The sequence below is a fragment of the Chiloscyllium plagiosum genome, unplaced genomic scaffold (genome assembly GCF_037043375.1).
Source record: "Chiloscyllium plagiosum isolate Xiang-an unplaced genomic scaffold, Cpla_swu_hap1 HiC_scaffold_18, whole genome shotgun sequence".
In the NCBI taxonomy this organism is placed as follows: Eukaryota; Metazoa; Chordata; class Chondrichthyes; order Orectolobiformes; family Hemiscylliidae; genus Chiloscyllium; species Chiloscyllium plagiosum.
In genome coordinates, this window is record NW_028270156.1 from 63,926,329 (window position 1) to 63,940,032 (window position 13,704).

The window sequence follows — 13,704 nt, forward strand, 5'->3', positions numbered from 1 at the left end:
GAATAAATACAGTCCCCGCACCGACCCTCCCTTTGAATACACACAGTCCCCACACCGACCCCTTCCGGTGAACACACACAGTCCCCGCACCGACCCCTCCCCGTGAATACACACAGTCCCCGCACCGAACCCTCCCCGTGAATACACACAGTCCCCGCACCGACACCTCACCTTGAATAGACACATTCCCCGCACTGCGTCCTCCCCGTGAATACACACAGTCCACGCACCGATCACTCCCCGTGAATACACACAGTCCCCGCACCGGCCCCTCCCTGTGAATACACACAGTCCCCGCACTGACCCCACCCCGTGAATACACACAGTCCCCGCACCGACCCCTCCCCGTGAAAACACACAGTCCCCGCACCGACCCCTCCCCGTGAATAAACACAGTCCCCGCACCGACCACTCCCCGTGAATAAAACACAGTCCCCGCACCAACCCCTCACCGTGAATACACACTGTCTCCTCACTGACCCCTCCCCTTGAATACACACAGTCCCCACACCGACCCCTCCCCGTGATTAAACACAGTCCCCGCCCCGACCCCACTAGGTGAATACACACAGTCCCCGCACCGACCCCTCCCCGTAAATGCACACAGTCCCCGCACCGACCCCTCCCCGTGAATACGCACAGTCCCCGCACCGAACCCTCCCCGTGTATACACACAGTCCCCGCAACGACCCCTCCCCGTGAATAAACACAGTCCCCGCACCGACCCCTCCCTGTGAATAAACACAGTCCCCGCACCGACCCCTTCCCGTGAATACACACAGTCCGCGCAACGACCCCTTCCTGTGAATACACACAGTCTCCGCACCGACCCCTCCCCGATAATACACACTGTCCCCGCACCGACCCCTCCCTGTGAATACACACAGTCCCCGCACCGACCCCTCCCCGTGAATACACACCTTCCCTGCACTGACCCCTCCCGGTGAATACACACAGTCCACGCACCGACCCCTCACCTTGAATAGACACATTCCCCGCACCGAGCCCTCCCCGTGAATACACACAGTCCACGCACTGATCCCTCCCCGTGAATACACACAGTCCCCGCACCGACCCCTCCCTGTGAATATATACAGTCCCCGCACCGACCCCTCCCTGTGAATACACACAGTCCCCGCACCGACACCTCCCCGTGAATACACACAGTCCCCGCACCGACCCCTACCCGTGAATACACACATTCCCCGCACCGACCCCTCCCCGTGAATACACACAGTCCCCGCACCGGCCCCTCCTCGTGAATACACACAGACCGCGCACTGACCCCTCCCTGTGAATACACACAGTCCCCGCACCGACCCCTCCCTGTGAATGCACACAGTCCCCGCACCGAACCCTCCCCGTGAATACACACAGTCCCCGCACCGACCCCTCCCCGTGAATACACACCTTCCCTGCACTGACCCCTCCCGGTGAATACACACAGTCCACGCACCGACCCCTCACCTTGAATAGACACATTCCCCGCACCGAGCCCTCCCCGTGAATACACACAGTCCACGCACTGATCCCTCCCCGTGAATACACACAGTCCCCGCACCGACCCCTCCCTGTGAATATATACAGTCCCCGCACCGACCCCTCCCTGTGAATACACACAGTCCCCGCACCGACACCTCCCCGTGAATACACACAGTCCCCGCACCGACCCCTCCCCGTGAATACACACAGTCCCCACACCGACCCCTCCCCGTGAATAAACACAGTCCCCGCCCCGACCCCACTACGTGAATACACACAGTCCCCGCACCGACCCCTCCCTGTGAATACACACAGTCCCCGCACCGAACACTCCCTGTGAATACACACAGTCCCCGCACCGAACACTCCCTGTGAATACACACAGTCCCCGCACCAACCGCTCCCTGTGAATAAACACAGTCCCCGCACCGACCACTCCCCGTGAATACACACAGACCCTGCAACGACCCCTCCCTGTGAATACACACAGTCCCCGCACCGACCCCTCCCCGTGAATACACACAGTCCGGGCAACGACCCCTCCCTGTGAATACACACAGTCCCCGCACCGACCCCTCCCCGTGAATACACACAGTCCCCGCACCGACCCCTCCCCTTGAATACACACAGTCCCCGCACCGACCCCTCGCTGTGAATACACACAGTCCCCACACCGACCCCTCCCGGTGAATACACACAGTCCCCGCACCGAACCCTCCCCGTGAATACACACAGTCCCCGCACCGACCCCTCACCTTGAATAGACACATTCCCTGCACCGATTCCTCCCCGTGAATACACACAGTCCACGCACCGATCACTCCACGTGAATACACACAGTCCCCCCACCGACCCCTCCCCGTGAATACACACAGTCCCCGCACCGAACCCTCCCCGTGAATACACACAGTCCCCGCACCGACCCCTCACCTTGAATAGACACATTCCCTGCACCGATTCCTCCCCGTGAATACACACAGTCCACGCACCGATCACTCCACGTGAATACACACAGTCCCCGCACCGGCCTCTCCCTGTGAATACACAGAATCCCCGCACTGACCCCACCCCGTGAATACACACAGTCCCCGCACCGACCCCTCCCCGTGAATAAACACAGTCCCCGCACCGACCACTCCGCGTCAATACACACAGACCCCGCACCGAACCCTCCCCGTGAAAACACACAGTCCCTGCACCGACCCCTCCCCGTGAATAGAACACAGTCCCCGCAACGACCCCTCCCCGTTAATACACACAGTCCCCGCACCAACCCCTCCCCGTGAATACACACTGTCCCCTCACTGACCCCTCCCCGTGAATACACACAGTCACCACACCGATCCCTCCCTGTGAATAAACACAGTCCCCGCCCCGACCCCACTAGGTGAATACACATAGTCCCCGCACCGACCCCTCCCCGTGAATGCACACAGTCCCCGCGCTGACCCCTCCCCGTGAATCAACACAGTCCCCGCACCGAACCCTCCCCGTGAATACACACAGTCCCCGCACCGACCCCTCCCCGTGAATACACACAGTCCCCGCACCGACCCCTCCCTGTAAATAAACACAGTCCCCGCACCGACCCCTCCCCGTGAATACACACAGTCCCCGCACCGACCCCTCCCCGTGAATACACACAGTCCCCGCACCGACCCCTCCCTGTGAATAAACACAGTCCCCGCACCGACCGCTTCCCGTAAATACACACAGTCCGCGCAACGATCCCTTCCTGTGAATACACACAGTCCCCGCACCGACCCCTCCCCGATAATACACACAGTCCCCGCACCGACCCCTCCCTGTGAATACACACAGTCCCCGCACCGACCCCTCCCGGTGAATACACACAGTCCCCGCACCGACCCCTCCCCGTGAATACACACAGTCCCCGCACCGACCCCTCCCCGTGAATACACACCTTCCCAGCACTGAACCCTCCCCGTGAATACACACAGTCCCTGCACCGACCCCTCACCTTGAAAAGACACATTCCCCGCACCGACCCCTCCCCGTGAATGCACACAGTCCACGCACTGACCCCTCCCCGTGAATACACACAGTCCCCGCACTGACCCCTCCCCATGAATGCACACAGTCCCCACACCGACCCCTCCCCGTGAATAAACACAGTCCCCGCCCAGACCCCACCACGTGATTACACACAGTCCCCGCACCGACCCCTCCCCATGAACACACACAGTCCCCGCACCGACCCCTCCCCGTGAATCAACACAGTCCCCGCACCGACCCCTCCCTGTGAATACACACAGTCCCCGCACCGACCCCTCCCTGTGAATACACACAGTCCCCGCACCGACCCCTCCCCGTGAATCAACACAGTCCCCGCACCGACCCCTCCCTGTGAATACACACAGTCCCCGCACCGACCTCCCCGTGAATACACACAGTCCCCTCACAGACCCCTCTCCGTGAATACACACAGTCCTCGCGCCGTCCCATTCCCGTGAATACACAGAGTCCCCGCACCGACCCCTCCCCATGCATACACACAGTTCCCGCACCGACCCCTCCCCGTGAATACACACAGTCCCCACACCGACCCCTCACCGTGAATACACACAGTCCCCACACCGACCCCTCACCGTGAATACACACAGTCCCCGCACTGACCCCTCCCCATGAATACACACAGTCCCCGCACTGACCCCTCCCAGTGAATACACACAGTCCCCGTACTGACCCCTCCCCTTAATACACCCAGTCCCCGCACTGACCCCTTCCCGTGAATACACACACTCCCTGCTCCGACCCCTCCCCGTGAATACACACAGTCCCCGCACCGACCCCTCCCCGTGAATACACACAGTCCCTGCACCGACGCATCCCCGTGAATACACATAGTCCCCGCACCGACCCCTCCCCGTGAAAACACACAGTCCCCGCAGCGACCCCTCCCTGCGAATACACACAGTCCCAACACTGACCTCTCCCCGTGAATACACATCGTCCCTGAACCGTTCCCTCCCCGTGAATACACACAGTCCCCACACTGACCCCTCCCCGTGAATACACACAGTCCCCGCACCGACCCCTCCCTGTGAATGCACACAGTCCCCGCACTGACCCCTCCCCGTGAATACACGCAGTCCCCGCACTGACCCCTCCCTGTGAATACACACAGTCCCCGCAGAGACCCCTCCCCGTGAATACACACAGTCCCCGCACCGACCCCTCCCCGTGAATACACACAGTCCCCGCACTGACCCCTCCCTGTGAATACACACAGTCCCCGCACCGACCCCTCCCCGGGGGGGAATGTGGAGGGGGGCGTGGAGTGGGGGGGAGTGTGGGGGAGGAATGTGATGGGGCAATGCGGGGGATGGTGTGGGAGGGAATGGGGGAATGTGGGGGGGAATGTGTGAGGGAGTGTGGGAGGGAATGGGGGTATGTGGGGTGAATGTGGGGAAGAGATGTGGGGGGAATGTGGGCGGGATGTGGGGAGGGAATGTGGGGGGGAATGTGGGGGGGAATGTGGGGGGATGTGGGGGAAGTGGGGAGATGGTGTGGAATGTGCGGGGGGAATGTGTTAGGCAATGTGGGGGATTGTGTGGGGTGAATGTGGGAGGGGAATGTGGGGGGATGTGGGGGAATGTGGGGAGATGGTGTGGAATGTGCGGGGGGAATGTGGGGGGCAATGTGGGGGATTGTGTGGGGTGAATGTGGGAGAGAAATGTGGGGGGGAATGTTGGGGGGAATGTGGGAGATTGTGTGGGGTGAATGTGGAAGGGGAATGTGGGGGGGGATGTGGGGGGGGAATGTGGGGTGGGGTGGGGGGGAGTGTGGGGGAGGAATGTGGTGGGGTGAATGTAGGGGGGAATGTGGGGAGGGAATGTAGAGGGAATGTGCAGTGGGGAATGTGGGGGGGAATGTGGGGGGAAGAGGGAAATGTGGGGGGATGGGGTGGAATGTGGGGGAGGTGTGGGGGGGCAATGTGGGGGTTGTGTGGGGTGAATGTGGGGGGGAGTGTGGGAGGGAATGGGGGGAATGTGGAGGGGTGTTGGGGGGGAATGTTGGGGAGGGAATGTGGGGGGGAATGTCAGGTGGGGAATGTGTTGCGGCAATGTGGGGAGGAATGTGGGGGGGGGGGGAATGTGGGGGGATTGTGGGAGGGAATGTGAGGGGAATGTGGGGTTGAATGTGGTGGGGAATGTGGGAGGGAATGAGGGGGGAATGAGGGGGGAATGGGGGGGAATGGTGAGGGAAATATGGGGGAGATGTGGGGGAATGTGGAGGGAATGTGGGGGGGAATGTGTTGCGGCAATGTGGAGAGGAATGTGGGGTGTATTGTGGGGGTGAATGTGGGGGAAATGTGGTGTGTATTGTGGAGGGGAATGTGGGGGAAAATGTGGGAGGGAGTGTGGGAGGGAATGGGCGGTTATGTGGGAGGTGAGTGTGTGGGGCGAATGTGGGGGGGAATGTGGGGGGAATGCAGGAGTGAGTGTGGGAGGGAATGGGGGGAATGTTGGAGGGCAAGTTGGGGGTAATGTGGGGGGTAATGCGGGGGGAATGTGGGGGCTACATGGGGGGAAATGTGGGGGGGATGTGGGGGGTGGGGGGAATGTGGGGGAGGAATGTGAGGGGGAATGTGGGGGGAATGTGGGGGGATGTGGGGGCAGAATTTGGGGGGGTATGTGGTGGGAATGTGGTGGGATGTGGGGGCAGAATGTGGGGGGGGTATGTGGGAGGAATGTGGGGGGAATGTGGAGAAGGGAATGTGGAGGGGAATGTGGTGGGGGATGTGGGGGGAATGTGGGGAGGGAATGTGGGGGGAATGTGGGGGGGGAATGTGGGGGGGAATGTGAGGTTTGTATGTGGGGTGGAGTGGGGGGGAATGTGGGGGACGAATGTGGTGTGGCAATGCGGGGGGTAGTGGGGGGGAATGAGGATGCGAATGTGGGGGTGAATGTGAAGGGGGTGTGGGGGGATGTGGGGGGGAATTTGGGGGGATTTGGGGGGGAATGTGGGGGTGTGAATGTGGGGAGGGGAATGTGGGGGGAGGAATGTGGGGGAAAATGTGGGAGGGAGTGTGGGAGGGAATGTGGGAGGGAATGTGGCGGGATGTGGGGGCAGAATGTGGGGGGGTATGTGGGGGGAATGTGGAGGGAAATGTGGTGGGGAATGTGGGGGGAATGTGGGGAGGGAATGTGGGGGGGAATGTGGGGAGGGAATGTGGGAGGGATATGGGGGTTGGGGAGAATGTGGGGGGGAATGTGAGGTGTGTATGTGGGGTGGAGTGGGGGGGAATGTGAGGGAGGAATGTGGTGTGGCAATGCGGGGGATAGTGGGGGGGAATGAGGGTGTGAATGTGGGGAGGGAATGTGGTGGGAGAATGTGGGGGGTGGAATGTGGGGAAATGGGGGAATGTTGTGGAGCAATGTGGGGGGAATGCGGGGCTTGTGTGGGGGGAATGTGGGGGGTATGTGAGGGGTGAATGTGGGGGGGCAATGTGCATGTAATGTGGGGAGGGAGTGTGGGGAGGGAATGTGGTGGGTGAATGTGGGGGGAAATGTGGGTGGGTGTGGGGGTGTGGGGTGGGAATGTGGTATGGCAATGTGGGGGGAAATGTGGGGGCAAATGTGGGAGGGAGTGTGGGAGGGAATGGGGGAATGTGGGGGGAATGTGGGGGGAATGTGAGGGGGAATGTGGTGTGGAATGTGGGTGGGTGTGGGGGTGTGGGGGGTAATGTGGTCGGGCAATGTAGTGGGGGAATGTGGGCGCGAATGTGGGAGTGTGGGAGGGAATTGGGGGGAATGTGGGGGGTGCGAATGTGGGGGTGCGAATGTGGGGGGGGGATGTGGGGGGGAATGTGGAAGGGAATGTGGGAGGGAATGGGGATACGTGGGGGTGAATGTGAAGGGGGTGTGGGGGGATGTGGGGGGAAATGTTTGGGGGGATTTGTGGGGGGGAATGTGGGGAGGGAGAATGTTGGGGGGACTGTGGGGGGGAATGTGAAGGGGGTGGGGGGGAATGTGGGGGAACGTGGAGCTGAATGTGAAGGGGGTGTGGGGGGATGTGGGGGGGAATGTGGTGGGGACTGTGGGGGGAAATGTTTGGGGGGATTTGAGGGGGAATGTGAGGAGGGAGAATGTTGGTGGGTAATGCGGGGGGAATTTGGGGATTACGTGGGGGGAATGTGGGGGGTATGTGGGGGGGGGGGGTGGGGGCAATGTGGGGGAGGAATGTGGAGGGAATGTGGGGGGCAATGTGGGGAGATGTGGGGGCAGAATGTGGGGGGCAATGTGGGGAAGGGAATGTGGAGGGGAATGTGGTGGGGAATGTGGGGGGAATGTGGAGGGGCAATGTGGGAGGGATATGGCGGGTTTGGGTGGAATGTGGGGGAAATGTGGGGGGAATGTGACGGGGGAATGTGGGTGGGAATGTGGGGGTGTATGTGGGGTGGGGTGGAGGGGAATGTGGGGGAGAATGTGGTATGGCAATGCGAGGGGTAGTGGGGGGAATGAGGGTGTGAATGTGGGGGGGGAGCGTGGCGGTGAATGTGAAGGGGGTGTGGGGGGATGTGGGGGGGGATGTTTGGGGGGATTTGGGGGGGAATGTGGGGAGGGAGAGTGTTGGTGGGGAATGTGGGGGTGTGAATGTGGGGAGGGGAATGTGGGGGGAGGAATGTGGGGGAAAATGTGGGAGGGAGTGTGGGTGGGAATGTGGGAGGGAGTGTGGGAGAGAATAGGGGAATGTGGGGGGGGAATGTGGGGGGAATGTGAGGGGGAATGTGGTGTGTAATGTGGGTGGGTGTGGGGGTTTGGGGGGGGGGAATGTGGTAGGGCAATGTAGGGGGGAATGTGGGCGCGAATGTGGGAGTGTGGGAGGGAATTGGGGGGAATGTGGGGGGTGCGAATGTGGGGGAGCGAATGTGGGGGGGGAATGTGGGGGAGGGGAATGTGGGAGGGAATGTGGGAGGGAATGGGGGAACGTGGGGATGAATGTGAAGGGGGTGTGGGGGGCTGTGGGGGAAATGTTTGGAGGGATTTGTGGTGGGGAATGTGGGGAGGGAGAATGTTGGGGGGGACTGTGGGGGGAATGTGAAGGGGGTGGGGGGGAATGTCGGGGGGAATGTGGGGGAACGTGGAGCTGAATGTGAAGAGGGTGTGTGGGGATGTGGGGGGAATGTGGTGGAGACTGTGGGGAGGAACGTGGGGGTGAATGTGAAGGGGGTGTGGGGGGATGTGGGGGGGAATGTGGTGGGGTTGAATGTTTGGGGGGATTTGGTGGGGAATGTGGGGAGGGAGAATGTTGGTGGGAAATGTGGGGGGGAATGTGGGGGGAGGAATTTGAGGTTAGGGAATGTGGGTTTCGAATGTGGGGGGGAATGTGGGGACGGAATGTTGGGGGGTATGTAGGGGGGAATGTGGGGGGGAAATGTGGGGGGATGTGGGGGGGAATGTGGGGAAGGAATGTTGGAGGGTATGTAGGGGGGAAAGTGGGGGGGGGGAATGTGGGGGGGATGTGGGGGGAATGTGGGGAGGGAATGTTGGGGGGTATGTGGGGAGGGAATGTTGGGGGGTATGTGGGGGTAGTGGGGGTAATGTGGGGGGCATGTGGGGGTGATGTGGGGGAGCAATGTGGAAGCAATGTGGGGGGAATGAGGGGGAATGAGGGTGGAATGTGTGTGGGGATATGGGGAGATGGGGAATGTGGGGCGATGTGGGGGGGGAATGTAGGGTGAATGTGGGGAGGGGGTAATGTGGGGGGAAATGTGGGGGGATGGGGCACGATGTGGGGGAGAATGTGGGGAGGGGTAATGTGGGGGGCTAATATGGGGGTAATTTGGGGGTAATATGGGGGGAATGTGGACAGAATATGGGGGGAATGGGGGGGAATGTGTGTGGGGAATGTGGGGGGGGGAATGTGGGGGGAAATGTGGACAGAATGTGGGGGGGATGGGGTGAATGTGGGGGATTGTGGTGGGGCAATGTGTGGGGAATGTGGGTGGAATGTGGGGGGAGAATGGGAGGGGAATGTGGGGGGAGGAAGGTGGGGGGATGTGGGGGGGAATGAGGGGGGCATGTGGGGGGTTGATGGGGGAATGTGGGGGGAATGTGGTGGGGCAATGTGGTGGGGAATGTGCGGGTGGTATGTAGGGAGGGAATGTGGACAGAATGTGGGGAGGATGGGGTGAATGTGTGGGGATTGTGGTGGGGCAATGTGGGGGCAATGTGTGGGGTATGTGGGGGGAAATGAGGGATTGAGTGTGGGAGGGAATGTGGGGGGGAATGTGAGGGGGGATGGGGGGAATGTGGGGAAGGGAATGTGGAAGGGAATGTGGGGGGGAATGTGAGGGGGGATGGGGGGAATGTGGGGAAGGGAATGTGGAAGGGAATGTGGAAAGGAATGTGATGGGGAATGTGGGGGGGGGGAATGTCAGGGGGAAATGTGGGGAGGGATGTGGGGTAATGTGGGGGTAATGTGAGGGGGTGGGGTAAATGTGGGGGAATTTGGTGGGGCAATGTAGGGGGCAAAGTGCGGGGGGAATGTGGGGAGCAAAGTGGGAGGAATGTGGGTGGAAATGTGGGAGGGAGTGTGGGAGGGAATGTGGGAGGGAATGTGGAGGGGAACGTGAGAGGGGATGTGGGGGAGGGATTGTGTGGGAGGGAATGTGTGTGAGGGAATGTGGGAAGGAATGTGAGGGGGACTGTGGGGGGGAATGTCAGGGGGAAATGTCGGGGGGGGAATGTGGGGTGGGAGAATGTGGTGGGGACGAATGTGGGGGCGAATGTTGGGGGGAATGTGGGGTGGGGGTTGGGGGAATGTGGGGAGATGTTGAGGGGCATGTGAGGTGAGAAGGGGCAAGGTGAAAGGGCAATGAGAGTGATAGGAATGTGGAGGAGGGAAGAGGGAATGTGGGGGAGGGGATGGAGAAAGGTGGATGAGGGGAGTGGGATATGTGGGGCAGGGAGGAAGAATGCAAAGGATGGGGAGGGGAGGAGGTAACTTTGGAGGGGGAGAGGAGGGGTGGGGATTGGGAAATATGGGGGGGAGGGGTGAGGACAATATGGGGCGGGTAAGGGCACTAGGTCATTTTGAATATTCAACCCTTCTCCACTTACAGACAAGTATCTGGGATGTGTCTGCTCCGGTTCAATGATATTGGCCTGCCCTCTGCCACCGAGTTGTTCAGTTTGTCACTACGTCAAGTACATCAGTGTTTTCAGTTCACAGCTCACAAACTGGACAGCTCCCTGGGAATTTGGCAATCTCGTGTGATAAGTGGCAGTTCCTTTCCAAGGTGTTATCCAGGGAATATCCCTCACCACTGGCCTGTTTCTAAACCATTCAGCTGTCTGTGTGCCCAATGAAGCCACCTCCCTCTGCCAGGAACAGCTGGACAGTGTCTTTACCAGCACCATTGGCACCACTCGCCAGTCTGTTAGCACGGTGCTCTGGTGCTGGGTGGCCTTGGGAAGTACGGAGCAGTGAGTTGCTCAGGCTGGTGGGTTTTTGGGAGAGTTTGGCGGGAGCTGAGCTGGGCAGGGGAGATCTCCAACCGTCTAACCTGGTGTGGAGTTTGAGGAAGGGCCCGGTGACTAAACAGATCCCCCTGGGCACTTGGGGGCAAGGTCAAGGGTTGACAGGATAATGCTGACCTGGATTGAATAGGGTGGGGTCACATGGAGTGAAGTGCAGAGACCAGAAGGGGCAAGAGGGGGGTTTTTGAAAGCACACACACACACATACACACCGACACACACACAGACACACACACTCACACACACAGACACACACACAGACACACACACTCACACACACAGACACACACACAGACACACACACAGGCACCACACACAGGCACACACACACACACTCACACACACACAGATACACAGACACACACACACAGGCACCACACACAGACACACAGACACACACACACAGACACACACACACAGACACACACACACAGACACACACTCACAGACACACACACACAGACACACACACAGACACACACTCACAGACACACACACACAGACACATACACACACACACACAGACACACACACACACACAGACACACACACAGACACACACACACACAGACACACACACACAGACACACACTCACAGACACACACACAGACACATACACACACACACACACAGACACACACACACACAGACACACACACACACAGACACACAGAGTGAAGTAGCACTTACCCAAAACAGGAGGTTGAAGATGAACATGAGGTACTTGAGACACTGCAAGCAGTTTTGTGTCACGTTACACCTTTTCAGCTCTAGGAGAAAGATAAAGGAGAGGTCCAGGTAAAACACCACATATTTGCTGCCCTTTGACGAGGTGTACTCTGCCTTGCTGGTTTTAGGTCCTGGGTTGGAGTGTAGCCCATAGAAGGAGGAGGTGGTATCCCGGTACAAACTGCTGTAACGCCGGAAGGTACCGTGTGCCGGCGGGTATTCCTTACTGTCCAGGGACGGGCTGCGATGGGAGGCAGATTCCTCACTGTCTGACCGATCCATCCCTGCAGAGCCTCGGCAGGAAACCTTCTCCCACTGTTGGTTTACAGCGAGTACAACCTCCGGGGCAGCCCCAGCCTTGGTGTCAGTGTGAGAAGGGGCAGGGGAGCTGCTTGGGGAGGGAGAGGATGCTGTGCTCAGGGAGAGACAGAGAGCTCACAGCAGCAGAGACAGACCCCCCCCCCCCCCCCCCACACACACACATCATGGTCAGCTCAGCTTTCAGCTGGAGACTGGCGACCCAGCAAGGCAGCTCTTCCAGATTTACCCCCTTCCCGCTCAGAAGCAGCAACTCCCATTCACAAAACCATCCCAGCTCCTCATTAATACAGCCAGCAGCCCCCTCCCTCGCTGTCTATCTGTCAGTGTGTGTTCAGGGCACCCTCTCAGTGCAACGCCCAAGCATCACAGTCCACCTCCTCCTCCTCCTCCTCACTGTCTGTCCCTCTCTCGTATCGGAGCTGGACTGTCAACAGCAACAGTTCCCGTCCCTGTCCCCTCACAGCCAGAACTGGACTAGCCATTCACACACAGACAGAGGGAGAGACAGGCACACGCACACACACACAGTCAGACAGAGGGAGAGACAGGCACACACACAGACAGACAGAGGGAGAGACAGACACATGCACAGACAGACAGAGGGAGACACAGGCACACAGACAGACAGAGGGAGAGACCGACACACACACACACAGACAGAGGGAGAGACAGGCACATGAACAGACAGACAGAGGGAGACACAGGCACACACACAGACAGACAGAGGGAGGGACAGACACATGCACAGACAGACAGAGGGAGACACAGACACATGCACAGACAGACAGACAGAAGGAGAGACACACACAGTCAGAGGGAGAGACAGACACACACACAGAGGGCGAGACAGACACATGCACAGACAGAGGGAGAGACAGGCACACACGCAGACAGACAGAGGGAGAGAGACACACACACGGACCCAGAGGGAAAGACAGGCCACACACACAGACAGAGGGAGAGACAGACACATACACAGACAGACAGATGGAGAGACACACACACGCACACAGACAAACCCAGAGGGCGAGACAGACACATGCACAGACAGACAGAGGGAGAGACACACACACACAGACAGAGGGAGAGACAGACACACACACAGACAGACAGAGGGAGAGACAGACACATGCACACAGACAAACCCAGAGGGCGAGACAGGCACATGCACAGACAGACAGAGGGAGAGACAGGCACACACACAGACAGACAGACAGAGGGAGAGACACACGCACACAGACAAACAGAGGGTGAGACAGACACATGCACAGACAGACAGAGGGAGAGACACACACACAGACAGAGGGAGAGACAGACACATGCACAAACAGACAGAGGGAGAGACAGACACACACACAGACAGACATAGGGAGAGACAGACACATACACACACAGAGGGAGAGACAGACACATACACAGACAGACAGAGGGAGAGACACACACACACAGACAGACAAACCCAGAGGGCGAGATAGACACATGCACAGACAGACAGAGGGAGAGACACACACACACAGACAGATGGAGAGACAGACACACACAGACAGACAGAGGGAGAGACAGGCACACACACAGACAGACAGAGGGAGAGACACACGCACACAGACAAACAGAGGGCGAGACAGACACATGCACAGACAGACAGAGGGAGAGACACACACA

The 13,704-nt window shown here is 59.4% G+C and overlaps 1 protein-coding gene across 1 annotated transcript in view; it reads right to left on the minus strand.

The window, feature by feature from the left end:
• Positions 1-12,003, minus strand: part of LOC122548290 (tetraspanin-4-like) — a 96,818-nt gene extending 84,815 nt beyond the window's left edge. The window contains exon 1 of the mRNA XM_087996196.1: positions 11,683-12,003. Coding sequence (XP_087852322.1) covers positions 11,683-12,003 — 321 coding nt within the window. The remainder of the gene's footprint in view (positions 1-11,682) is intronic.
• Between the last annotated feature and the right edge of the window lie 1,701 nt (positions 12,004-13,704).